At 55.9% G+C, this 26,935-nt stretch overlaps 2 protein-coding genes across 2 annotated transcripts in view; both read left to right on the top strand.

Annotated features, from left to right (window-relative positions):
- Nucleotides 1-26,935, top strand: part of LOC142421383 (C-type lectin domain family 2 member F-like) — a 38,591-nt gene that overhangs the window by 11,285 nt on the left and 371 nt on the right. Inside the window, exons 2-5 of the mRNA XM_075526058.1 lie at nucleotides 25,010-25,213; nucleotides 25,636-25,731; nucleotides 26,150-26,331; nucleotides 26,770-26,870. Coding sequence (XP_075382173.1) covers nucleotides 25,010-25,213; nucleotides 25,636-25,731; nucleotides 26,150-26,331; nucleotides 26,770-26,870 — 583 coding nt within the window. The remainder of the gene's footprint in view (nucleotides 1-25,009; nucleotides 25,214-25,635; nucleotides 25,732-26,149; nucleotides 26,332-26,769; nucleotides 26,871-26,935) is intronic.
- Nucleotides 1,676-13,713, top strand: LOC142421406 (uncharacterized). Its single transcript, XM_075526087.1, has 12 exons — nucleotides 1,676-1,768; nucleotides 1,872-1,930; nucleotides 2,162-2,260; nucleotides 2,721-2,824; nucleotides 3,635-3,689; nucleotides 4,355-4,917; nucleotides 10,274-10,477; nucleotides 10,897-10,992; nucleotides 11,409-11,593; nucleotides 12,009-12,109; nucleotides 12,248-12,375; nucleotides 13,271-13,713. Exons 1-11 carry the CDS (start codon nucleotides 1,676-1,678, stop codon nucleotides 12,354-12,356), a joined length of 1,668 nt encoding a protein of 555 aa, XP_075382202.1. The 3' UTR covers nucleotides 12,357-12,375; nucleotides 13,271-13,713.

Here is a 26,935-nt window from a genome sequence, read left to right as displayed (position 1 = left end):
GAGATGGTTCTTCTCCTGATGTGAACTCCTTTTCCCTGGCTTAATTCAGCAGAAGCTGAGTAAAGTTTCATTTTCAGGCTGGCCAGCCCATCAAACACGCTCTTTTGTAATCTTGCTCCGCCTGATGAGCGTTCAGAGGCTCGTGCTTCTCCTGCAGACCTCTAGCTTGGAGAGGAGCTTGCAAAGCTGACTGGAGGAGTGAAAAACCTCAGAAAAACCAGACTTGCCAACTGCTGGATCGCCACTGTTCGAGCGAGAGGCGTGGCTGGTGGTCCTCTCGCCTCTCCCGTTATGGCTGGGGAAATTCTTTATGCTGACCTGGGTATCGGTCCCGGGAAACACTGCAGGAAACGGCATCCGCTTCCTCAGCCTGGCAGTCAGTGCATCGTGGGGTTTGGGGGCTTTTTTTGGGGGCTGTGGTTGCGTTGGGAGACTCCCACCCTCCGGGTGGTGCAGGGAGGGGAAGGGACCCATGGCTGTGGTGGTGTGCTAAGGGATCCCGTCTGCTGTTTGGGATCCCTTTGGTAGTTTTGTCTTGAAAGGGCTGTAGGGTTTCTTTGAAACGGGGTCACCATTCCACTCTGTGCCCAGAGTCCTACCGTGGCTCAATTAAATGGGATTCCTCCACCGTGGCTCAATTAAATGGGATTCCTCCACCGTGGAAACCAAGCGGGCTTGCACTAACGCTTGCTGCCATGGGGATAAATACCACGGCTTCTTTTCTGCCTGCAGCTGCCCCTGGGGACGGTGTTGCCCCCCTTTACAACTCCCTCATCCTTCCTTGTGCGGTGGCTGCTTTGGCTGCAGCCCTGCCGGGATCAACCCTCAGTTCTGCATGATTCTTTTTCAGCCCTAGCTGCCCCCAGCTTGGCTGTTTGAACGTCGTCCTTGCGCGGAGAGGCTGAACTCTGAACACTAACCCTCTGAAGCTTGTGAGGCAGGACTCGGTCACAGCACCAAGTGCATTTTCAGGGGCTGCTTCCTAAAACCCATGCGAAGGGACTGTTCTTGTCCTGGCATGAGGGAAGAAGAAATCCCCCTGCACCCAGCCAGCAAAGGCTCCAAAGCTGCCCGAATTCAGCTGCTCTTAGGAGACCTGTGATGCTTAAGGGCAGCCGGTGTCTTTCGATGGCCTGATGCAAGTCTCGATACCCCTGGTCTGTCTTTCCTGCACTTGTAGTGGTGTTTCACATCCCCGTCTTGTTTCCTTCCTCCGCTGCCTTGCTGTGGGGCTTTGTGCTCTTTTCCTGCTGACTCTAGTTTTGGTTTCTAGCTTATGGAAGAAATGGCAAAAGAAACGTTTAATTCCTGCTCTCTCCTCCTCCGGAAGGCACCTCTGCCAGGTGAGGACCTCTTCAGTCAACACGCTGCACCCTCCTTTTTGCAAGCATTGGTGATTTCCACTAAACGCATCCCTTTTGATCTCAAAGGGCTGGGCAAAACCCACCTTCTGCTGATGTTGCTGCTTTGCTGTTTTATTCCTAAGCCGATGCTGAACCTTAATCCTCGATGCAGCTTTGCTGGTCAAGGTGAGCTCTGGCTTTCTCCAGAAGCATCGTCCCGCCTCCCTCTTGTGCAACAAGAGCCGAGGACGGATGGGCCTTGCCTGGCCTTGAGCTCTGCAGGGAGGACATGTGCCTCCATGCTTCCTTGAGCAGGATGGAGCTGGGGGAGGATGGGACCTTGGTCAGGTGAAGTCTCCTTGGAGAGCTTGGTCCATCCAGGTTCAGCAGTTAGTTTTGCCCTGGTGCGGAGAAAGGATGCCGTGGTGGGGCACATCTCCCATCTTGGCCCACCTCGAACCTTGACTTTGGGGTTTTGTGACCCTTGAGCTTGACCCTTTGGGTTTCTAATGGCTTATAACATCCCAGGAATTCCCGAATCGTGGAGTCTTGGACATGTGGGTAAAACCAACGCAACCTCATCACGAGTAACTTTACCGCAGTGCCCGGTGGGATCGGTGTGGAAAGGAGGAGGGTGACAGTGGTGAAACGCGGACGATTGACCCAAGCTTTTGAAGAACCAGCAGCAGAACCGTGGAGGGCTCCCAGGCTCTGAACTGCATTTGGGGAGAAAATAGCCCAGATCTGCGCTGCAGATCCGGCTCGCTGGATGCGGGATTGGGGCAGTGTTTTTCTCCTAACACCTCTTTCCCTTGCAGCATCGGGCTGTCCTCAGTGGCACCGAACCACTCTCTGGGCCGGCTGGAGCGGGAACCTCCTCCTCCTCGGAGGGGCTGTGGTAGCAGTGGGATGCTTGCGTGAGTAGCTCCGCTTGCCGGCACGGGGACAACCAAAGGACAATCCAAAGAGGGTGTTGTAGTAGTCCCTTTCTAAAACCGGTACAAAGCAGAAAGATAAGGAGACTTCAGCCTTGGCAGAAGCTGCGATCTTAGAGATAAGAGAAGAATTGGCCCACCTAGAGACAAGGAAGGGGCCCAATGAAGAACGGGAAGACCCCAGACCCAAATAGTGCTATTGGTTCAAACTGTCTCCTGAGGGGAGAGGAATTTAAATTGTAAGGGTATCATTGCCCAGGGATTCCTTTGTTGGGGGTCCCTTGGCGTAGGCACCCAGCTTGAGCTGTTTTCACCCGTGTACCACTCAATAAATTCGTCTGGCGTACGTCGTATCAGAGACTCTGCTTCGGGAAACCTCGGGTCGAGCCAGAGGGGAGAGAAAGCGCCTGACAGCGAGTGAGTGAGTGCGTGTGTGAGCAAGGAGTCGAAAAGGGGCACCCGCCAGCTCAGTGGGGCTGCCGCTGCGAAGTGACTCCGGTCCTAGCAGTTCAAGTCTCGGGTGGTGCGTGCGCGACGCCCTGAATGGTGTGTGAATGCTCGGGCAGCGGCTTCTCCTTTAACGCTTAGGTGTGGCTAGGTCCAATCTTAGTCTCAGACTTGGACAAGGGTTTATGTCTAAGGGATTATCTATGCAAAATTTATCAGTTCAGCACGCAATCAAAGTTACCAAGACAAAATCAAAGTTACCAGGCTACAAGGTTATGTGCGATATTGCTCGCTTACCAAAGATCTGCCGTTGGTAAAAGGTCTCTCTGCCTCGAGGAGCAACCTTGAGAGGTGTCCCAGCTCAAGGGGAGATCACCGCCGTGCAGCCACACTGCCTGGCAGGGAGAGCTCCAAGAAGACTCCCTTAGGCTGTCATATTAATAGATAAAGCGGTTGGCTCGTAGTCAGATTACATGCGATAGGAAAGATATGCATGAGGCTCCTTGTAGCCACAACTTGCTTTGTTCCTTGATAAATGAGTCTTGGAAAAGCCACCCGCTATTCATGCATGATGGGTGTTCCAAGCTCATGTGCATCCATGCTCTCTGTGCCCCTCGGCTTCTTTGTGGTTCTCAGAGAACAGATCGGAAGCAGGAGTTCTTGGCCCGGCCACGGCTCAGGCCTTTACCTCCTTTGGAGCCCGTACCAAACCACTGCTGGCTTGGTTAAGAGGTTGAGTATATTTGTCACTTTTAACAGAACTTAATTTCACCCCAGAAACTTGGAAAGCAAACTCCACGACTTCCCTTCTCTCCTGCTCCCATCCCCCCCGCCTCTCACAGCTCCACCCTCATCCTTCCTCCTCTCTCCTGGACTTTGCAGCAGTTTCTTCTTTGTCTTTTTGCTCAGAGGAAGCAAATTTCACCTACTACCGCCGCCTGCCTCGTCCCACTTCGCTCCCCACGTCTGTCCCGTTCATACTTCTCTCGCTCTCTGTACCACGCAGCCAGCCCCACCATGTGGCTGTACTAAGAACACATGTATTCATATTTAATTACATGTATTATAATTAATGTTACTGTGTTATATTGCTGTATTAATATTACTGCATTGATAATACTGTATTAATAATGCCGCATTGATAATGCCGCATTAATAATGCCAGAAGGAGGGCTACAGAAAACAAGCTAGAAACATCCCCCGTCACAACGTGCTCACGATTGCTCACCACCAAGCACGGCTGCAGCATCTGGCGGACGAGGACGCTGCCATTACCAGGGAATCCTCCTTACCCGAGCTTTTGCCCCGATAACCTATCGAGTGGCACGTCTGGACGAAGCGGAGAGGTAAAATCCATGAAGTCTGGCAGGGAAAGCTGCATCGGTGCTCTTTGCTGCCGGCTGCTTGTGGGAGATCTCGAAAGGAGAGGTGTGGAAAGGAGACAAGGCTGAGAAATAAAAACAGAGCTAAGGAGTAAACTCTTGATGGGACTACGTGGGGCTGAGCCCCGAGCCCCCGGCACGGAGCATCCACCCCTCCCCACCTCCTCCCACCCTGCAGCCGCCCCATCCTCTCCACAGCACCCGTCACCTTTTCAAGACAAGGCTCTCCTCTCCCGCTCACGTTTAGGGTGCGCTGCGCTGAACCCCGCTGCCGCCAGGCCCTGGAGCGATGGAGGGGAGATGGGAGCCCTCAGAGCCCCAGAGCCCTGCAGGCTGCTGCCCGTGGCGGGACCCCGCTGTGGGGTGCTCAGGGAGGGGTAGAGCCCAGGCCAGGGCGAGGAGGAGCCATTGCCGGTGAGCGAAGGACTTGGTCACCCGCCAGTGTCCCCCAGTTTGGCGCTCAGGACAGCAGCTCGGTGCCTGCTCCACGCTCGCACCCCCAAGCCCCCCGTGACGGACCGTGGTGCCCGGGCAGGGCTGAGGGGACGCGGCGGATCATGTTCACGGGAGGGGTTTGCCAAAGAAGGACCGTCGCCGCTGTCTGGGATTGGCTGTCTTCCTCGCCATTCCTCGATCCTGCGCGCGGATTGGTCGAGGGGCGGGCGGGCTGCGCGAGGCTTTTTAAGGGCGGGCGTGGCCCCTCGCTCCCCTCAGCGCTGCTCGTGGCTGTGAGGGCGGCGGGAAGGGCCGGGAGCGGCGGGAGCCCCGCTGAGGCGGCGTCGGCGGAGCTCGGGGCCGGGCGTAGCGCAGGTAGGGACCTGCCGTGGGTTCTGCTGGGGCTCGGCCGCTCGGTGCGGGGGAAGGGGCAGGCGGCTGTGGTGAAAGGCGTGTGTCGTGGTTTAGCTTCAGTCGGCAACTCGGCCAGCCGCTCGCTTATCCTCCCGCGTCGCGGTGGGACGGGGGAGAGAATCGGAAGAGCAAAAGTAAGAAAAGTCGTGGGTTGAGAAAAGACCAGTTTAATAATTGGGAAAAAGAGGGGGAAGAAAATTTGTAATGAAAAGGAAAACAACAAAGGAGAGAGAGAGAGAAATAAAACCCAGGGGAAAAAAAAAACAAGTGATGCAACCGCTCAGCACCCGCGCCCAGCCAGTCCCCGAGCAGCGATCGCTGCCCGCGGCCAACTCCTCGCAGTTTCTCTACCGAGCATGACGTCCTATGGTATGGAATAGCCCTTTGGCCTATCGTATAGCCTATGGAATAGCCCTTTGGCCGGTTTGGATCAACTGTCTTGGCTGTGCCCCCTCCCAGCTTCTTGGGCACCTGGCAGAGCATGGGCAGCTGAGGAGTCCTTGACTAGTGTGAACATTACTTAGCAGCAACTAAAACATCAGTGTGTTATCAACCTTATTCTCATCCTAAATCCAAAACACAGCACTATAGCAGCTACTGGGAAGAAAATTAACTCTATCCCAGCCGAAACCAGGACAGTAGCCACCCCTTATTCTCTACCATCTACGTCATACCCAGGTGCTACCCTTTCCGATACATGCCAATTAATGGCCACCAGTTTCCCTGTCTTTTGGTATATACGCACAGGTATCATTCCCTTGGTCTATGGGCCATCCCTCTAAAATGTCCGTTGAGTTCATTTAGTCCATGGCTTTGGGCTCCATCTGTCATAACAGTCCTTCAGGGCAGGAGAGCTGGTGTGTGGTGTTGGGTTGTTGCATGCTGAAGCCAGTTGTGGTTCCATCACAGCTGCACTTTGCTTGGTTTCATCGAAGGTCATTCTTCATGAATCTGAGTGATTCTTACTGTAATACTCTTGATATGGCATATAGCAACCAACGCGGCTAGACTGAAGGCGTATCGCGTTATTTGTGCATCCGTAATTGTGATGGTTCAGTTACACTGAATGCGACCGGACTTACAACGCTGCCAAATTACTTTAATGCAGTTGCCTTAATCAACTTTGCTTAAGAGAGACTAAGACTGGACTTAGCTGTGCCTAGACTCCTCTTGGAGAAGGAGTTTAGAAAGCAAGGGGGTCCTGTCTGAACCTCGTGACTCAATGGGAGGGTTCCCCCCCCCCCCAGCCGCACCTCAGACTCCTATTTGTAATGCCACAGTAACTTTTAATGCCACAGGCATATAGCAACCCTAGTAGTGATGACATACAGTGTTATACAGCAATTAACACCATATCTTTTAGTTCATTGGCTATTCTCACCCCCGATCAAATCCCCTTGAGGTACACAGCGGATTTCCCCATCCTTTGGCATTACCCACCAAGTGCACCCAGGTCCTTGGGCAAAAGCAATCCCACGAATGGGTTTGCCTTTGCCCGAGGCAGGAGTAACCCGGACTGTCTTCCCCAGCGTATTTTTTATGGGCACTACAGGGACTGTATCCCCTTCTACAGTACGTGAAAAGTTTTGACTGGGCAGGGCCAGCTCGACTGGCAGATCCCCTCGTGTTGACTAACCAGGTGGCTTTTGCTGCATGTGTATCCCAAGGTTTGAATGTCCCAGCACCCATTGCTCTCAGTGTAGTCTTTAACAGTCCATTGTATCGTTCAGTTTTCCCGGAGGCTGGTGCGTGATAGGGGATGTGATATACCCGCTCACTGCCGTGCTCTTTGGCCCAGGTGTCTATGAGGTTGTTTGGGAAATGAGTCCCCTTGTCTGACTCGGTTCTTTCTGGGGTGCCGTGTTGCCATAAGACTTGCTTTTCAAGGGCCAGGATGGTGTTCTGGGCGGTGGCATGGGGCATAGGATATGTTTCCAGCCATCTGGTGGTTGCTTCCACCGTCGTAAGCACATAGAGCTTGCCTTGGCGGGTTTGTGGCAGTGGAATATAATCGACCTGCCAGGCCTCCCCGTATTTCGATTTCAGCCATCATCCTCCATACCACAGAGGCTTTAACCGCTTAGCTTGTTTAATAGCAGTGCATGTTTCACATTCATGGATAGCCTGTGCAATAGTGTCCATGCTCAAGTCCACCCCTCGATCACGAGCCCATCTATATGTTGCATCTCTTCCTTGATGGCCTGAGGTGTCATGGGCCCACTGAGCTACAAATAATTCACCCTTATGTTGCCAGTCCAGATCCACCCGAGCCACTTCCATCTGAGCAGCCTGATGCACCTGCTGCTTGTTCTGATGTTCTTCAGTGGCCCGACTCTTGGGGATGTGAGCATCTATGTGATGTACTTTTACAACCAGGTTCTCTACGCGGGCAGCAATATCTTGCCAGAATGCGGCAGCCCGGATGGGTTTGCCTCTGCGCTGCCAGTTGCTCTGCTTCCATTGCTGCAACCACCCCCACAGGGCATTTGCCACCATCCATGAGCCAGTATAGAGACAGAGCACTGGCCGCTTTCCTCGTTCAGCAATGTCTGAAGCCAGCTGGATGGCCTTTACTTCTGCACATGGGCTCGATCCACCATCACCTTCAGCAGTTTCTAGAACTTGTCGTATAGGAGTCCCTACAGCAGCTTTCCACCTCCGATGCTTTCCTACAACACGACAGGACCCGTCAGTGTACAGGGCGTATTGCTTCTCATTTTCTGGTAGTTTATTGTACAGGGGGGCCTCCTCAGCACACGCCACCTCCTCCTCTGGTGATATTCCAAAATCTTTGCCTTCTGGCCAGTCCATGATTACTTCCAAGATTCCTGGGTGATTGGGGTTTCCTGTTCGAGCCCATTGTGTGATCAGTGCGACCCACTTACTCCACGTAGTATCGGTTGCATGATGTGTGGAGGGGACCCTCCCTTTGAACATCCAGCCCAGCACCGGCAGTCGGGGTGCCAGGAGGAGCTGTGCTTCAGTGTCAGCCACTTCCGAAGCAGCTCGAACCCCGTCATATGCTGCCAATATCTCTTTTTCAGGTGGAGTATAGCGGGCCTGGGATCCTCTGTATCCCCGACTCCAAAACCCTAGGGGTCGACCTCGATTCTCCCCTGGTGCTTTCTGCCAGAGGCTCCGGGTAGGGCCATTCTCCCTGGCTGCGGTGTAGAGCACATTTTTTACATCTGCCCTGCCCGGGCTGGCCCAAGGGCTACTGCTGCATGAACTATATCTCCTGTTTAATTTGTTCGAAGGCTTGTCGTTGCTCAGGGCCCCATTTGAAATCGTTCTTCTTCTGGGTGACTCGATAGAGAGGGCTTACGATCAGACTGTAATTTGGAACATGCATTCTCCAAAAACCCACAACGGCTAAGAAAGCTTGTGTTTCCTTTTTGCTAGTTGGTGAGGACACAGCTGTTATTTTGTTGATCACATCCATTGGGATCTGACGATGTCCATCTTGCCATCTTATTCCTACAAACTGGATCTCCTGTGCAGGTCCCTTGAGCTGACTTTGTTTTATGACAAAACGGGCTTTGAGGAGGATTTGGACTATTTTCTTCCCTTTCTCAAAAACTTTCACCCTCACCTGAGGGTGAAAGGCTCGCCCTCCCCGTGTCCCCCCTTGTGTCCATGGGTGATGGCGTTTCTTCCCTGCTGGTGTCGATGAAGGAGCGGCCATTTGCGGCTTCTCTCTTCTGTGGTCCCCTCACCGTGCCGGGCACGGTGCCATGTGAGTCAGTCGGTGTTGTGAACCATTACGGACAGCAGCACGGCAGGCGCTGGTCCCCAGCACCTCGGGTGAGCAGCGTGATCCCTTGGGCGGGCTCAGCCTGTGCTGTCCCTTTCCTGTGCCAGCAGCTGGAATTTTCCAGGCACTGGTATGTGAATGCTCAGAAGGAGCCTGTTCTCCAGCAGCTGTGGGTAGTTGTGGTTTCTGTCTGCAGGGGTCCTGGGGAGGGCTCCTTTCCTTGTCCACCCTTCAGCTTCCCAGCACGGGAGCTGCTGAGGGGCCCCAGCCCATAACCCCATTGGGAGCAATGCCTTAATCGTACTTACCTTGCCCGTTAAGGGCAGGCGGTCTGGGTGCTTACTGAGCAAAGCCATGGGGGATACTCTGGGGGTTTGTATCCTCCTGGTCCTGGCATTTGTCAACCAGTGTGTGTCTTGAAAGATAATAGGGAAAAGGTGTCCTGTCTGTCTTTGGGGTTTGGAAGAATTATTCCTCCTCCCAGGACCAGTTCCCTACCCCCGTTTTGATCAAGAGTGATGGTTCCAGCTTCTGTTTGGTGCTCCCCTGGCACCTTTCCGTCCTGTAAGGACGTCCGCCTTGGCTGTTCTGCTTTATATGCCACCATGGTCACAGCACTTTGGGGTTCACCACCCCACATCGTCTTGCCTCTTTGGCTGTTCTTCTGCGGCCTTCTCCCAAACCTCCAGGTCCTCGAGTATTACATCATGCTCCAAACGCGCTGCCGTCCGTAGGCCACTCTTCTTGCCCTTTCCTGTTCACTGTGCTGCAGTGGGTGTCTGGAGGCTGCTGCGGTGCCTTGTCCTGCTGGGTAGACCCTGTTCCCTCCCCTCTCTGTGGGTGATGGTGCTTCCATCCTGTGTGGCCGCTGAGGAAAGTGGCTGCTTCTGCCTTTCCTCGCTCTGTGCTCCCATTGGCACTGAGCTCCTTGCCAGCACCAAAAAAAAAAAAAAAGTAATGGCCTGTATGTTTTCCTCCCTGATCTGCCTTGCTCCCTCCCTTGCCCTGACTTCAGGCCTGACTTCAGGGTGCCCTAAGCACCCCATAAGAAGCTTTGCTCAGGCCCCCTCCATCCCATGGTCCCCAGGGTGACTGAGTTTCCAGCCCCTTGTTGGCTCCAAAGGCTCAAGGGGTGGCCCCTGCCCCAGTGTGGGGTGCTGGGGCTGGTGGTGTCCAGCAGCTGTGGTGAGCGGAGGAGGGCTCAGCAGATATGTTGGGGGGACCCTGGACCCCCCATTCCTGTGCCTGGGGCCCCACTGGTGGGGGAGTGGTGGCAGGGGGATGTTCCCAGGCAGCGAGTGCCCTGGGGGCTCTATGGGAAAGGTGTGGGGAGGGTGCTGGCTCTGCTGGGGGCCGAGGGCCGGTCCCTGAGCTCACTGACACTGCATTTGTCTCTGCGGGTGCTGGCTGGGTGCTGGGGACAGGCTGCAGCGTCACAGGGGGAGCAGGGACAGGGCAGGAGTGTGCTGGCATCGCCTTCCTGAGCCTGACCAGGCCCCCACTGCAGGGCCAGTGGAGGTTAAACTGTATCTGAGCCTGGCTTGACACAGGCTTTGCCTGCAGTTGTGGTGCCTTGGGCGCAAGGTCCAGCTTGGTGCAAGCGAAGAGTTTCCACTTTTCAGTGTGCCATGGGACAAGAGCAGAGGAATGGATTCTGCTCCAGCGATGGGAATGTGGAGGAGCCCCTGAGTCCCCAGGATGGAGGGGCATCCCCCCACCCAGAGGAGCCTGGGGATGCAGACAAAAGGATGCACAGAAGATTTCTGGGTGAGTGCAGGGCCAGCCCTGTGGCCTGTAGGGAGGGGACAGTGTCCCTGGGGCAGTGTCACCCCCCAAGGAGTGGGGCTGGCAAGTGTGAGGCTTCTTCCAGCTCTCTGGAAAGGGCTCGTCTTCTGCTCGGTCCTCGTTGGGTGTTCTGCCGCAGACACCCTTCCTCCCCCCCAGATCTTTGGCAGCTCTCCTGCTGCAGGTTGTCCCCCCATGTGTGCAGTGTGGGAGCCTTGTCCCTGGTGTGTGTGACTGTCCCTTGGCTTTCTTGCAGCCAGCTGTGTGTGTGTGGGGAAATGGGCTCTGGGGTTGCTCCTGTGTTCCCTGGGCAGCTTGTGTTGGGGTTGGAGGGGACGCGAGGGCCGTGCCTGCTCCGGGACAGCGCCGTCCTCACTGCGAGTGGCTTTTTCCTCCTCCAGGCAAATGGTGCAGGCTCCATGCTGTGTGGGTCCTGGTGCTGGCTGTGCTCGTGGTTCTGGCCCTGGCTTTGGTCCTGGCTCTTGCTGTAGTATCAGGTAAGGGCGGAGCAGCTGCCTCTGTCTGGCCTCTTGGTGCAGAGCGGTGTGTGGTGCTGGCAGCCCAGCCTGCGCAGGGCCAGGCTGGATGCGGCCCCTTCCCCTCCAGGCTGGGGCAGGCGTGGGTGTGTGAGGCCCAGGCTGGTGGGGGGAGCGTGTTGGGGCCAGGCCCTCAGGCTGGCTGTGCCCCTGCCCTGTGCTGGGGGTCCTGGGGAGCAGCAGGGACACCCCCGGCCGTGCCATGGGGCAGGCTGTTAACCCCTGGGGTGTCTGCTCCCTGTAGGTCCCTGGCAGCAAATTGGGGATCCCCGTGGCGGGGGATCCTGGGGCTGCCTCCTTCTTCCCTGCCCCATGGAGCTGGGTCCCCTGGTCCCTGTGGAGCGGAATCCTCTGACCTTCTCCCCTTCCCTCTCCCGCAGGAAGGTGTGAAGGGAATGCAGGTCTGCCCGTGGCTCAGGTGCTGCCGTGTCCCGACGACTGGGTTGGGTACCGCAATGTCTGCTACTACCTCTCCAGGGAGGAGGGGAGCTGGGAGTGGAGCCAGGAGCAGTGCTCCTCACGCGGGGCCTCGCTGGCTGTGCTCAAGAGGGACTGGGAAAAGGTGAGTGAGGGGCTGTTGTGGCTGCGTGGGGGTGAAAGGAGGGGTCTGGGTTGGGTGTTGGTGCTGGGCAGGCGAGAGGTGCCTGTAGGGACAGAGATGCAGCTCTGCCCTGGGCCTTGGAGGCAGGGGGGCGCGGGATGCGGCGTGGAGCCCAGGATGCGTCTGCCCACCGGCAGTGCTCGGCTGGACCCCGAGCAGGGGAGAGCTCTGGCAGAGCAGGAGCAACGCCGCTGGCCGGGCTGGTGAGCTGCATCGGAAGCCTCTGGAGCTTGTTGGAGCAGCCCTTGGGAGGGAGCTGCTGCTGTCCCCGGGCCAGTGGCATCGGTGAGGGGCTGGGACTGCCTGCGAGGCCAGCAGGGACCAGGGTGGGGCTGGCAGCGGCTCCTGACTGTTGGCTTCTCTCATTCCTCCCCAGGAGTTTCTCTTGCGCCTCAAGGGCAACATTGATTACTGGCTTGGACTGCAGAGACAGGGCGAGCGCCTGCAGTGGGTGGACGGCAGCAGCTTCAATGACACGTGGGTCCCATCGCAAGCAGGGGCCTGGTGGGCCGTGTCTGCTGGGACTGTCGCTTGCGGGCAGCCCTTGTCTCCTGGTGCTTGAGGGGACCCCAGCTAACCCGACAGTACCAGCGGTGTCTTCCCTTCTTGTTGCAGGAAACTGGTGCAGGGCCAAGGACCTTGTTTGTTCTTTAAGGACGATCATCTCGGGAGTTCAAGCTGCTCACAGCACCGGCCATATCTCTGCAGCAAGCCCCAGTTCTGATGGTAACCCCATGACAGAGGTGGTGGAGAAAGAATCTTAGAATGGTTTGGGTGGGAAGGGACCTTTCAAGGTCGAGTCCCGCCCCCTGCCATGAGCAGGGACATCTTCAACTACATCAGGTTGCTCAGACCCTGTCCAAGCTGAGCTTGAATGTTTCCAGGGATGGGGCATCTCCCACCTCTCTGGGCAACCTGGGCCAGTGTTTCACTGCCCTCAGTGTAACAACTTTCTTCCTTAGATCTGGTCTGAATCTCCCCTCTTTTAATGTAAAAGCGTCACCCCTTGTCCTAGCGCTACAGGCCCTGCTCAAAAGCCTGTCCCCATCTTTATCAGCCCTGTTTAAGTACTGGAAAGCTGCTTTAAGGTCCTCCCGGAGCCTTCTCTTCTCCAGGCTGAACAACCCCCACTCTCCCAGCCTGTCCTCACAGCAGAGGTGTTCCATGCCTCTGACCACTTTTGTGGCTTCCTTTGGACCCGCTCCAACAGGTCCATGTCTTTCCTCTGCTGAGGACCCCCGAGCTGGAGGCAGTGCCAGAGACCCCGGGAGGGGTCTCACCAGAGTGGAGTCGAGGGGCAGAACCACCTCCCTTGCCCTGCTGGCCACCCTAGGGGTGATGCAGCCCAGGAGATGCTTGGCTTTCTGGGCTGCCAGGGCACATTGTTGGCTCATGGCCAGTTTTTCGTCCCCCAGGTCCTGCTCAGCAGTGCTGCGCTCCATCCCTTCATCCCCCAGCCTGTACTGATACCAGGGGTTGCCCAGTATCAGTACAGACCTTGCACTTGGCCTTGTTGAACCTGCGGAGGTTCATGTGGGCCCCACCCAAGCACCTTCCCCATGCTGGGGACCCACAGCTTCACCTCTTCCACCGGCGCAGAGTAATATTGGGATGTTCTTGCCTCAACTGCTGGTCCAGCTTGCTCCTGGTCTCAGCAGCAACTCAGCGCCAGGTCTCAAGGAGATGAACCTGCAGGATGGGGAGATGTTGTGGAAGCTGACATGTGGCTGCCCAGACCAGGACCTTGGATTGTGCGTGGAGGGGGTTTCTTTCTGCTTCTGGGAGCACCCCAGGAGTCATCTTGCTTCTCTCACAATCCACACATAACCTGCTTTTGCACTGTGCGATGGAGCTCGAGCAGCTGCTGCCAGATGAGATGGGTGCCGACAGCTTGGCAGAGGTCCCTGGCCTGGTGCAGGGCAGGGGCAGTGAGTTGGCCCTTGTGTGGCACCCCAGAGAGTTACAGATGTTGATGCTATTTTTTCTACTGCTGTATTTTAATAAAACATGGTAAACTGCCATGGGTGTCCCTTCTGTTCCAGAAGGTGCCTGCTCAGGGCAGCCCTGTCCCTTCCCCTCCTTGCCCCTGGGTGCGCTTCCCATCCCGGGTTCTGGAGCACTGGGGTACACGTGTGTGACGTGGCGGCTGCCCCCCGGGGTCTTCTCCCTCGAGCCCTGGCAGCGTGGGGTGCTGGAGGCTGGAGGGGGATGGCTGGAGCTCTCTGCTGGAGCCCCTCACGGGGTGCTGGCTCTGCCCCATGCCCAGGCGAGTTCTGGGGCTCCCCCTGGAGCTAAACCAAGCTGTCCCTCCCCATCACCCCTTGTTTTCCTGCGTACGGGGGCTCTCGGGGACCCCCCCAAATCCTGCCCCCCTCAAGAAGGTGCTGCTGCAGGAGCCCCAGAAGCAGCTGAAAGCAGCCGTGGGCATTGGGGAGGAACCCGACAGGGATGGTGGGTGAACAAAGCTCGCTGTGTCCCCTTGTGAGCGTGGTGCCAGTGTGGTGGCTGTGTGGGAGGGCCCCTTCCCAGTGCTCCCAGTCCCTCCATCCTTGAGCATGCCAGTTAGGGGTTCAGATGGCAGCAGGGCTGGAGAGGAGGGCTGTTGGGGCAGTCCTACCTCATCGTTCTTTGGCTAGTTCTTCCTGAGCTGGGGAGACCCTATTTTTGAGGCTTCTGCCATGGGGAGAGGCTCTCCTCTCCCTTTGTCCCGTCCCAGCTCAGGGGGAAGTAAAATCGTGACGCTGAGTGCGTCACGTCAAGGATGTTTGTCTGGCGTGTGGCTAAGGGAGAAGAGGTGGCCCTCCCCTCGAGTCACGAGGTTCAGAAAGGATGCTGTTGCTTTCTAAACTCCTCAGAGAGGAGTCTAGGTGCGGCTGGATCCAGTGTTAGTCTCAGACTTGGTCAATGCTTCATGTCTAAGGGTTATGAGGACAGTAAGTGTAGCCACAGGGCAGAGTCAGTGTTTGCCTGCCAGGTCCCTCCCCACCCCACTTGGGAGTGACTCCGATTCGTAGATTCCCTTGGACTAAATTAAGGTGACATGACACCAAAGGATCAATTTGCTGCTCTGTTTGTGGTGGGAACAACTTGAACGTGGAACGCATCAACTTGGAAAACTGGAAAAGCATAAAGGGGTTGGCATGTGTGGGGTCTTATTGCAACATTTATAAGAAGGAAAGGGGAGAGAGAGAGAGAGAGAGAGCTCCCCATCCTGCTCTCTATGTCCCGTGCTAGCTGAGCCCTGCCATCGCCGTGCACACCACGCCTCGCCTCACCACAGTGTTTGAGACTTAAACTCGTTCAGTTTCTCACACCCTCCCCCCTGATTTCTTTCTCATTTCTTCCCAATTCCTTTTTTGCCTTTACTTAGTGCTTGCACCGCTGCGCTTCCTCTCCGCCTTTGCCTGCATTAAGGATGACAGTCCAGCTAGAAGAGCGATCATCCCCCGCGTTAGAGCAGGCGCAGGCTGAGGTGAGCGAAGAGGGGGAAATGCAGGAGCGCGTCCCTGTTTTGAGGTGCCTTTTTCCCCTGGGACGAGGTCACTCAGTTTTTGACTGCAACAGCTCTAGAGTTCCCTTGGCGGATGTGGCAGCCATCACAGGCTGCCCTTCTCATCGCAGCCTTTCTGCTCTCCTGCTGTTAACCACAGCCAGCCCCTTTCTCATAAGGGACAGGGCAAAATTTACCCAAAGGGGCCTCAAAGCTATTTCAAGGAAGGAAAAAATGGCGTTGATTGATGCTTGTCTCGGGCATGATGGGGGGAGAAAGGCGATCGGGGTGTCAGGTGGGGGCTGTGGTGGAAATGGGGTCTGCGCTGAGCTGCTTTGAGCATGGTGATGGCTGGTGTAGGTGGCTCACAGCCAGCTGCCTGGGGTAGCAATGCCTGCACCTTGGTTTAGCTCCTCTTTCCCCCACCTGACTCCCTTTTTCTGCCTCCACACATCACAGGGCTCCTGCCAGAATTGCCTGCAGTTCAACCTGCACTGGAGGCAGTGGGTTATGCTGGTCCCTGTGGAGCACCCAGCATGGCTGAGCATCCAGCTTCCCTGCACTGCTTAATTCCTTCCTGCTGCTGCTGCTGTAATGAGGAGGAATCCTGCTCAGCAGCATGCTGGGTTTGCTGTTCCTAGCTGCAAAACTCAGTTAGCTTAATGAGGCTGCAGGTGCAGAGTTTGCAGTGTTAGTTGCTCTCTTTGGAGCTTTATCGTTGGTGCTTTGCCTCTGTGTGGTCGCGTTGGATGCAGAAAGCCTCGCTGAACCCTTAGCCCAAAGGGTTTGTTGCTTGTAGAGAAGCTGCAGCCCCTCCTGCGTTCGCTTCTCCCAACGAAAGTACCTTGACAGATCTCCCCGGGGTTTTCCCTACCTGCCCTGGACAGGCAGCACGCGGGGATGCCGAGATCGGACGTGCGCAGAGCAGGCTGTGATGGGACGGTCCCTGCTCAGGTGCCGCCGTGCTGGGCATGGCATGGGTTGCAGTCAAGCCCTCCCGTGTGCTCCCGTTGCAAGTCTGGAGTGGTTTTGCTCTCCAGAGAAACCACTTTCTCCTAAATGGGGACAAATACCTAATTTGGGGCTGCTTCAATGGATCCAGAAGCATCCGATTCCTCTTCTGACAGTCTGGCTTTTGCCTCACTGGGGTATCACAAGATCCCTGTGTGGGGTTTCTCAGCCTGTGTGCAGAAGGAGATGAGCAAGCCTTCCAAACCAACCAGTCACAATGTCATCTCACGCCTTTACAGCTGTATTTTCTATGCCTTTGGCTTTGTGTTTTCTGCTCTACCTTCCTGCCCTCTAATTAGTCTAGTCCCATCCCGGTTTCCAAAGGGAGAAGCTGACTGTCTCTTGGAAGGGACTTGAAAACAAGGAGTGAAGGCAAAGCCAAACAGATTTCTAGAGCTCTTTGGAACATTTTCCATCCTTTCCCCCTGAAGGGCTCCTTTCTAACCCCTTGTTTCCAAAGAGTCTCCCAGGCTTTTTGGCACCTGCTTGCTCCGCAGAGCAGCGAAGTGGCGGTGTGCTTCAAACCCGGGCTGAAAAAACCATGGGATTACAGAGAAATCGGTAACAAGGAGAAGGTGGCGATGCTGGAATAGGTTTGGGTGAGGAGAAGCAGTGACCAAGGCTAGAAAACACCTTTCAAGTAGCTGAAGGGAGGAGAGAAGGGTGGAGTGGACCTGGTATTCTTTCCTAAAAATCCTAATTCTTCCCATCCTCCTAGGAATATTCTGGGAGATTGCAGAGTCTCTGCATCATTCTTGCAAAGACACCTTATTTTTCTTGCAAAATACCCGGTGTGGACAGAGGGGAGTGAAGTCTGGAGCTGCCCATTTGCAGAACCCCGTATTTTGGCTTGGTTTGGGCTTTTTTTTATGAAAGGTGCCTTGTTTGGGAAATTTGGTTTGGTACCTTAGAAGAATATGGCTGGACTTGGAAGAGAAAAGGCTTCTGGATGCTATGAGATGGTTCTTCTCCTGATGTGAACTCCTTTTCCCTGGCTTAATTCAGCAGAAGCTGAGTAAAGTTTCATTTTCAGGCTGGCCAGCCCATCAAACACGCTCTTTTGTAGTCTTGCTCCGTCTGATGAGCGTTCAGAGGCTCGTGCTTCTCCTGCAGACCTCTAGCTTGGAGAGGAGCTTGCAAAGCTGACTGGAGGAGTGAAAAACCTCAGAAAAACCAGACTTGCCAACTGCTGGATCGCCAGTGTTCGAGCGAGAGGCGTGGCTGGTGGTCCTCTCGCCTCTCCCGTTATGGCTGGGGAAATTCTTTATGCTGACCTGGGTATCGGTCCCGGGAAACGCTGCAGGAAACGGCATCCGCTTCCTCAGCCTGGCAGTCAGTGCATCGTGGGGTTTGGGGGCTTTTTTTGGGGGCTGTGGTTGCGTTGGGAGACTCCCGCCCTCCGGGTGGTGCAGGGAGGGGAAGGGACCCATGGCTGTGGTGGTGTGCTAAGGGATCCTGTCTGCTGTTTGGGAATTGAATTATCAATTCAGCACGCAATCAAAGTTACCAAGACAAAATCAAAGTTACCAGGCTACAAGGTTATGTGCGATATTGCTCGCTTATCAAAGATCTGCCGTTGGTAAAAGGTCTCTCTGCCCCGAGGAGCAACCTTGAGAGGTGTCCCAGCTCAAGGGGAGATCACCGCCGTGCAGCCACGCTGCCTGGCAGGGAGAGCTCCAAGAAGACTCCCTTAGGCTGTCATATTAATAGATAAAGCAGTTGGGTCGTAGTCAGATTACATGCGATAGGAAAGATATGCATGAGGCTCCTTGTAGCCACAACTTGCTTTGTTCCTTGATAAATGAGTCTTGGAAAAGCCACCCGCTATTCATGCATGACGGGTGTTCCAAGCTCATGTGCATCCATGCTCTCTGTGCCCCTCGGCTTCTTTGTGGTTCTCAGAGAACAGATCGGAAGCAGGAGTTCTTGGCCCGGCCACGGCTCAGGCCTTTACCTCCTTTGGAGCCCGTACCAAACCACTGCTGGCTTGGTTAAGAGGTTGAGTATATTTGTCACTTTTAACAGAACTTAATTTCACCCCAGAAACTTGGAAAGCAAACTCCACGACTTCCCTTCTCTCCTGCTCCCATCCCCCCCGCCTCTCACAGCTCCACCCTCATCCTTCCTCCTCTCTCCTGGACTTTGCAGCAGTTTCTTCTTTGTCTTTTTGCTCAGAGGAAGCAAATTTCACCTACTACCGCCGCCTGCCTCGTCCCACTTCGCTCCCCATGTCTGTCCTGTTCATATTTCTCTCGCTCTCTGTACCACGCAGCCAGCCCCACCATGTGGCTGTACTAAGAACACATGTATTCATATTTAATTACATGTATTATAATTAATGTTACTGTGTTATATTGCTGTATTAATATTACTGCATTGATAATACTGTATTAATAATGCTGCATTGATAATGCCGCATTAATAATGCCAGAAGGAGGGCTACAGAAAACAAGCTAGAAACATCCCCCGTCACAACGTGCTCACGATTGCTCACCACCAAGCACGGCTGCAGCATCTGGCGGACGAGGACACTGCCATTACCAAGGAATCCTCCTTACCCGAGCTTTTGCCCCGATAACCTATCGAGTGGCACGTCTGAACGAAGCGGAGAGGTAAAATCCATGAAGTCTGGCAGGGAAAGCTGCATCGGTGCTCTTTGCTGCCGGCTGCTTGTGGGAGATCTCGAAAGGAGAGGTGTGGAAAGGAGACAAGGCTGAGATATAAAAACAGAGCTAAGGAGTAAACTCTTGATGGGACTACGTGGGGCTGAGCCCCGAGCCCCCGGCACGGAGCATCCAGCCCTCCCCACCTCCTCCCACCCTGCAGCCGCCCCATCCTCTCCACAGCAGTGTGAGAGACCGAAAGAGTTAATGTCTCAAACATTGTGGCAAGGCGAGGTGGGATTTGCCCGGCCATGGCAGGTTGGTGAGCACAGGGTGGGGGAGGGAGAGAGCGGGACGGGGAGAGCGCATCGGAACATGCGCGGTTCCGGGTTCCGATGGCCCTCACCACCTACAGCCAGAGGTCACACAGCGTTTACCTGAGGAAAGGGCTTGCGACCACCCAAGAGACCCCTCACGACCACCCCCCTCCCATGGCGCCTGTGCAGAAGATTGGGAACTTTCTGGAACAAGAACCATCTAAGTCCTCAAGGGGCGGAACTGGAGGTGGGGATTAGGGTATAAAAGACACGTCCACCAGAGAACCACGCGTGCCCACTGCCAGAGGACTGCCACGCCTGTCATCGTCACCGCGGGATCCAAGGGTGGTGATACCTTTCCTTTCTCTATCCTCCTCTCTTCTCCTTTCCTTTTCTCACTTCTCTCTTCCTCTTCTCTTGCACTATATCTAAGTTTTGCATAAATTGTGACGGGTTGCTCGGAGAATAGCTCCATTGGCAAATAGCCTCTGCTCGTTCATTTGAGCTTGCCAGTTCGCAAAGTTTTTCCGTTTGTTGAATTCGCCAGTTAGTAAAGTTGCTGCTCAGACTGTTCCTCTGAGTCATTGTCATGACTCTACCGGCCCCACGGCTCTGTCGAGCAGAGATTGGCCTTTGTCGGTACACCAACTGTTGGGGAATCAAAAGATTCACCCATCTCGCAACCCACCCAGTGGGACGAGACAAGCACCCATCATCTTTTGAAGGCAAGGCTCTCCTCTCCCGCTCACGTTTAGGGTGCGCTGCGCTGAACCCCGCTGCCGCCAGGCCCTGGAGCGATGGAGGGGAGATGGGAGCCCTCAGAGCCCCAGAGCCCTGCAGGCTGCTGCCCGTGGCGGGACCCCGCTGTGGGGTGCTCAGGGAGGGGTAGAGCCCAGGCCAGGGCGAGGAGGAGCCATTGCCGGTGACCGAAGGACTTGGTCACCCGCCAGTGTCCCCCAGTTTGGCGCTCAGGACAGCAGCTCGGTGCCTGCTCCACGCTCGCACCCCCAAGCCCCCCGTGACGGACCGTGGTGCCCGGGCAGGGCTGAGGGGACGCGGCGGATCATGTTCACGGGAGGGGTTTGCCAAAGAAGGACCGTCGCCGCTGTCTGGGATTGGCTGTCTTCCTCGCCATTCCTCGATCCTGCGCGCGGATTGGTCGAGGGACGGGCGGGCTGCGCGAGGCTTTATAAGGGCGGGCGTGGCCCCTCGCTCCCCTCAGCGCTGCTCGTGGCTGTGAGGGCGGCGGGAAGGGCCGGGAGCGGCGGGAGCCCCGCTGAGGCGGCGTCGGCGGAGCTCGGGGCCGGGCGTAGCGCAGGTAGGGACCTGCCGTGGGTTCTGCTGGGGCTCGGCCGCTCGGTGCGGGGGAAGGGGCAGGCGGCTGTGGTGAAAGGCGTGTGTCGTGGTTTAGCTTCAGCCGGCAACTCGGCCAGCCGCTCGCTTATCCTCCCGCGTCGCGGTGGGACGAGGGAGAGAATCGGAAGAGCAAAAGTAAGAAAAGTCGTGGGTTGAGAAAAGAACAGTTTAATAATTGGGAAAAAGAGGAAAATATTAATAATAATAATAATAATAATAATAATAATAATAATTTGTAATGAAAAGGATAACAACAAAAGAGAGAAACAAAACCCAGGGGAAAAAAAAACCCAAGTGACGCAATCGCTCACCACTCGCTGACTGGCGCCCAGCCAGTCCCCGAGCAGCGATCGCTGCCCCCGGCCAACTCCTCGCAGGTTCTCTACCGAGCATGACGTCCTATGGTATGGAATAGCCCTTTGGCCTATGGTATAGCCTATGGAATAGCCCTTTGGCCGGTTTGGATCAACTGTCCTGGCTGTGCCCCCTCCCAGCTTCTTGGGCACCTGGCAGAGCATGGGCAGCTGAGGAGTCCTTGTACGTGTGAACATTACTTAGCAGCAACTAAAACATCAGTGTGTTATCAACCTTATTCTCATCCTAAATCCAAAACACAGCACTATAGCAGCTACTAACTCTATCCCAGCCGAAACCAGGACAGTAGCCACCCCTTATTCTCTACCATCTACGTCATGCCCAGGTGCTACCCTTTCCAATAAGCTGCGTACTTGCTACCCTGGGCCAACAGTCTGTCATGTTCTTGACAAAATGCTGTCCTTTTGGTGAACTTTGCTCATTATAACATTGTTATAATACCAAAACACACCTCCATCCCAAAAGCTACCCGCCTACAAGGTGCAACCATCCCTCACTGAGCTTGTGCTTTGAATTTTTCTAGTTTATACCTTTAAAAGGGAAGCAAGAAAACTTTACACCAATCCTAACAAAGGTATGTCTGACTAGAGTCACTCAAGCTGCACCTGAAAGATAAAAAATAGTATAAAACAGCTTAAGAGAGAGAGAATGTTAGGGAAGATACCATCACGTACCACTCTGACTTCTGGGATCAGTCGACGGGCTGAGCCTCTCTTCCCCCGCATCGCTTTATATCTTTTAACGCGTTTGTAGCCGGCGGTATTACTCATACTCTTGGTATTTGCACGGACTTGGCAGACCGTGAATTTATCACCAGTAATTCAAAAGAACCTGTGTAACTGTTGCTCTAACAAACTGCACTCTTCATTAATCTAGCCGTGATAGTTCTCATTGAATGCAACCAGACTCTCTACGTGTGGCCGTGGTAGTTCATGGAATGCGACTAGACTGAAGGTGTATCACGTTATTTGTGCATCCGTAATCGTGAGAGTTCAGTTACACTGAATGCGACCAGACTTATAATGCTGCCAAATTACTTTAACGCTGTTGCCTTAATCAACTTTGCGAAGCTGTTTCAGTGAAAGCCCTTGGGAGGGCTCTGGCAGGCAAATGCTGACTCTGATGAGTGGCTACATATACAGTCCTTAGAAAATAAACCGTTGACCAAGTCTGAGACTAAGACTGGACTTAGCCGCACCTAGACTCCTCTCAGAAGGAGTTTAGAAAGCAAGGGGGTCCTGTCTGAACCTCGTGACTCAATGGGAGGGTTTCCCCCCCCAGCCGCACCTCAGACTCCTATTTGTAATGCCACAGTAACTTTTAATGCCACAGGCATATAGCAACCCTAGTAGTGATGACATACAGTGTTATACAGCAATTAACACCATATCTTTTAGTTCATTGGCTATTCTCACCCCAGATCAAATCCCCTTGAGGTACACAGCGGACTTCCCCATCCTTTGGCATTACCCACCAAGTGCACCCAGGTCCTTGAGCAAAAGCAATCCCACGAATGGGTTTGCCTTTGCCCGAGGCAGGAGTAACCCGGACTGTCTTCCCCAGCATATTTTTTATGGGCACTACAGGGACTGTATCCCCTTCTACAGTACGTGAAAAGTTTTGACTGGGCAGGGCCAGCTCGACTGGCAGATCCCCTAGTGTTGACTAACCAGGTGGCTTTTGCTGCATGTGTATCCCAAGGTTTGAAAGTCCCAGCACCCATTGCTCTCAGTGGGCCATTCTCCCCACCTACCCACTTACTCCACGTAGTATCGGTTGCATGATGTGTGGAGGGGACCCTCCCTTTGAACATCCAGCCCAGCACCAGCAGTCAGGGTGCCAGGAGGAGCTGTGCTTCAGTGTCAGCCACTTCCGAAGCAGCTCGTACTCCTTCGTGTGCTGCCAATATCTCTTTTTCAGGTGGAGTATAGCGGGCCTTGGATCCTCTGTATCCCCGACTCCAAAACCCTAGGGGTCGACCTCGATTCTCCCCTGGTGCTTTCTGCCAGAGGCTCCGGGTAGGGCCATTCTCCCTGGCTGCGGTGTAGAGCACATTTTTTACATCTGCCCTGCCCGGGCTGGCCCAAGGGCTACTGCTGCATGAACTATATCTCCTGTTTAATTTGTTCGAAGGCTTGTCGTTGCTCAGGGCCCCATTTGAAATCGTTCTTCTTCTGGGTGACTCGATAGAGAGGGCTTACGATCAGACTGTAATTTGGAACATGCATTCTCCAAAAACCCACAACGGCTAAGAAAGCTTGTGTTTCCTTTTTGCTAGTTGGTGAGGACACAGCTGTTATTTTGTTGATCACATCCATTGGGATCTGACGATGTCCATCTTGCCATCTTATTCCTACAAACTGGATCTCCTGTGCAGGTCCCTTGAGCTGACTTTGTTTTATGGCAAAACGGGCTTTGAGGAGGATTTGGACTATTTTCTTCCCTTTCTCAAAAACTTTCACCCTCACCTGAGGGTGAAAGGCTCGCCCTCCCTGTGTCCCCCCTGCGTCCATGGGTGATGGCGTTTCTTCCCTGCTGGTGTCGATGAAGGAGCGGCCATTTGCGGCTTCTCTCTTCTGTGGTCCCCTCACCGTGCCGGGCACGGTGCCATGTGAGTCAGTCGGTGTTGTGAACCATTACGGACAGCAGCACGGCAGGCGCTGGTCCCCAGCACCTCGGGTGAGCAGCGTGATCCCTTGGGCGGGCTCAGCCTGTGCTGTCCCTGTCCTGTGCCAGCAGCCGGAATTTTCCAGGCGCTGGTATGTGAATGCTCAGAAGGAGCCTGTTCTCCAGCAGCTGTGGGTAGTTGTGGTTTCTGTCTGCAGGGGTCCTGGGGAGGGCTCCTTTCCTTGTCCACCCTTCAGCTTCCCAGCACGGGAGCTGCTGAGGGGCCCCAGCCCATAACCCCATTGGGAGCAATGCCTTAATCGTACTTACCTTGCCCGTTAAGGGCAGGCGGTCTGGGTGCTTACTGAGCAAAGCCATGGGGGATACTCTGGGGGTTTGTATCCTCCTGGTCCTGGCATTTGTCAACCAGTGTGTGTCTTGAAAGATAATAGAGAAAAGGTGTCCTGTCTGTCTTTGGGGTTTGGAAGAATTATTCCTCCTCCCAGGACCAGTTCCCTACCCCCGTTTTGATCAAGAGTGATGGTTCCAGCTTCTGTTTGGTGCTCCCCTGGCACCTTTCCGTCCTGTAAGGACGTCCGCCTTGGCTGTTCTGCTTTATATGCCACCATGGTCACAGCACTTTGGGGTTCACCACCCCACATCGTCTTGCCTCTTTGGCTGTTCTTCTGCGGCCTTCTCCCAAACCTCCAGGTCCTCGAGTATTACATCATCCTCCAAACGCGCTGCCGTCCGTAGGCCACTCTTCTTGCCCTTTCCTGTTCACTGCGCTGCAGCGGTGTCTGGAGGCTGCTGCGGTGCCTTGTCCTGCTGGGTAGACCCCGTTCCCTCCCCTCTCTGTGGGTGATGGTGCTTCCATCCTGTGTGGCCGCTGAGGAAAGTGGCTGCTTCTGCCTTTCCTCGCTCTGTGCTCCCATTGGCACTGAGCTCCTTGCCAGCACCAAAAAAAAACCAAACAACCCAAAGTAATGGCCTGTATGTTTTCCTCCCTGATCTGCCTTGCTCCCTCCCTTGCCCTGACTTCAGGCCTGACTTCAGGGTGCCCTAAGCACCCCGTAAGAAGCTTTGCTCAGGCCCCCTCCATCCCATGGCCCCCAGGGTGACTGAGTTTCCAGCCCCTTGTTGGCTCCTTGTTGGCTCAAGGTGTGGCCCCTGCCCCAGTGTGGGGTGCTGGGGCTGGTGGTGTCCAGCAGCTGTGGTGAGCGGAGGAGGGCTCGGCAGATGTGTTGGGGGGGCCCTGCCCCCCCTATTCCGGTGCCTGGGCCCCCACCGGTTGTGGAGCAGGGAGCAGAGTGGTGGCAGGGGGATGTTCCCAGGCAGCGAGTGCCCTGGGGGCTGTCTGGGAAGGGTGCGTGCAGGGTGGTGGGGAGGGTGCTGGCTCTGCTGGGGGCCGAGGGCCGGTCCCTGAGCTTGCTGACGCTGCCCTTGTGTCCCCAGGTGCTGGCTGGGTGCTGGGGACAGGCTGCAGTGTCACAGGGGGAGCAGGGACAGGGCAGGAGTGTGCTGGCATCGCCTTCCTGAGCCTGACCAGGCCCCCACCACAGGGCCAGTGGAGGTTAAACTGTATCTGAGCCTGGCTTGACACAGGCTTTGCCTGCAGTGGTGGTGCCTTGGGTGCAAGGTCCTGCTTGGTGCAAGCGAAGAGTTTCCACTTGTCAGTGTGCCATGGGACAAGAGCAGAGGAATGGATTCTGCTCCAGCGATGGGAATGTGGAGGAGCCCCTGAGTCCCCAGGATGGAGGGGCATCCCCCCACCCAGAGGTGCCTGGGGATGCAGACAGAAGAATGCACAGAAGATTTCTGGGTGAGTGCAGGGCCAGCCCTGTGGCCTGTAGGGAGGGGACAGTGTCCCTGGGGCAGTGTCACCCCCCAAGGAGTGGGGCTGGCAAGTGTGAGGCTTCTTCCAGCTCTCTGGAAAGGGCTCATCTTCTGCTCGGTCCTCGTTGGGTGTTCTGCCGCAGACACCCTTCCTCCCCCCCAGATCTTTGGCAGGTCTCCTGCTGCAGGTTATCCCCCGATGTGTGCAGCGTGAGAGCCTTGTCCCTGGTGTGTGTGACTGTCCCTTGGCTTTCTTGCAGCCAGCTGTGTGTGTGAGTGGGGGGAATGGGCTGGGGGGTCCCTCCTGTGTTCCCTGGGCAGCTTGTGTTGGGGTTGGAGGGGACGCGAGGGCCGTGCCTGCTCCGGGACAGCGCCGTCCTCACTGCGAGTGGCTTTTTCCTCCTCCAGGCAAATGGTGCAGGCTCCATGCAGCGCGGGTCCTGGTGCTGGCTGCGCTTGTGGCTCTGGTGCTGGCTTTGGTCCTGGCTCTTGCTGTAGTATCAGGTAAGGGTGGAGCAGCTGCCTCTGTCCGTTCCCTCGGTGCAGAGCTGTGTGTGGTGCTGGCAGCCCAGCCTGCGCAGGGCCAGGCTGTATGCGGCCCCTTCCCCTCCAGGCTGGGTCAGGCGTGGGTGTGTGAGGCCCAGGCTGGTGGGGGGAGCGTGTGGGGCCAGGCCCTCAGGCTGGCTGTGCCCCTGCCCTGTGCCGGGGGTCCTGGGGAGCAGCAGGGACACCCCCAGCCGTGCCATGGGGCAGGCTGTTAACCCCTGGGGTGTCTGCTCCCTGTAGGTCCCTGCCAGCAAATTGGGGATCCCTGTGGGGGGGGATCCTGGGGCTGCCTCCTTCTTCCCTGCCCCATGGAGCTGGGTCCCCTGGTCCCTGTGGAGCGGAATCCTCTGACCTTCTCCCCTTCCCTCTCCCGCAGGAAGGTGTGAAGGGAATGCAGGTCTGCCCGTGGCTCAGGTGCTGCCGTGTCCCGACGACTGGGTTGGGTACCGCAATGTCTGCTACTACCTCTCCAGGGAGGAGGGGAGCTGGGAGTGGAGCCAGGAGCAGTGCTCCTCATGCGGGGCCTCGCTGGCTGTGTTCAAGAGGGACTGGGAAAAGGTGAGCGAGGGGCTGTTGTGGCTGCGTGGGGGTGAAAGGAGGGGTCTGGGTTGGGTGTTGGTGCTGGGCAGGCGAGAGGTGCCTGTAGGGACAGAGATGCAGCTCTGCCCTGGGCCTTGGAGGCAGGGGGGCGCGGGATGCGGCGTGGAGCCCAGGATGCGTCTGCCCACCGGCAGTGCTCGGCTGGACCCCGAGCAGGGGAGAGCTCTGGCAGAGCAGGAGCAACGCCGCTGGCCGGGCTGGTGAGCTGCATCGGAAGCCTCTGGAGCTTGTTGGAGCAGCCGTTGGGAGGGAGCTGCTGCTGTCCCTGGGCCAGTGGCATCGGTGAGGGGCTGGGACTGCCTGCGAGGCCAGCAGGGACCAGCGTGGGGCTGGGACGGTGACTCACGTGGGGCTGGCAGCGGCTCCTGACTGTTGGCTTCTCTCGTTCCTCCCCAGGAGTTTCTCTTGCGCCTCAAGGGCAACATTGATTACTGGCTTGGGCTGCGGAGACAGGGCGAGCGCCTGCAGTGGGTGGACGGCAGCAGCTTCAATGACACGTGGGTCCCATCGCGAGCAGGGGCTTGGTGGGCCGTGTCTGCTGGGACTGTCCCTTGCGGGCAGC

The sequence above is a fragment of the Mycteria americana genome, chromosome 29 (genome assembly GCF_035582795.1).
Source record: "Mycteria americana isolate JAX WOST 10 ecotype Jacksonville Zoo and Gardens chromosome 29, USCA_MyAme_1.0, whole genome shotgun sequence".
Taxonomy (NCBI): domain Eukaryota; kingdom Metazoa; phylum Chordata; class Aves; order Ciconiiformes; family Ciconiidae; genus Mycteria; species Mycteria americana.
The sequence above is the reverse complement of the archived record's forward strand: the minus strand, read 5'-3'. Positions and strand labels throughout refer to the sequence as shown.

Excerpts from the sequence above, each read along its gene's own strand:
- LOC142421406 (XM_075526087.1), top strand. The coding sequence starts at position 1,676 with ATGGGACCTTGGTCAGGTGAAGTCTCCTTGGAGAGCTTGGTCCATCCA. Across the intron at positions 1,931-2,161 it reads CCAACGCAACCTCATCACGA|CATCGGGCTGTCCTCAGTGG; the intron begins GTAACTTTACCG and ends TTTCCCTTGCAG. Across the intron at positions 3,690-4,354 it reads CGTCCCACTTCGCTCCCCAC|GGTGCGCTGCGCTGAACCCC; the intron begins GTCTGTCCCGTT and ends GCTCACGTTTAG.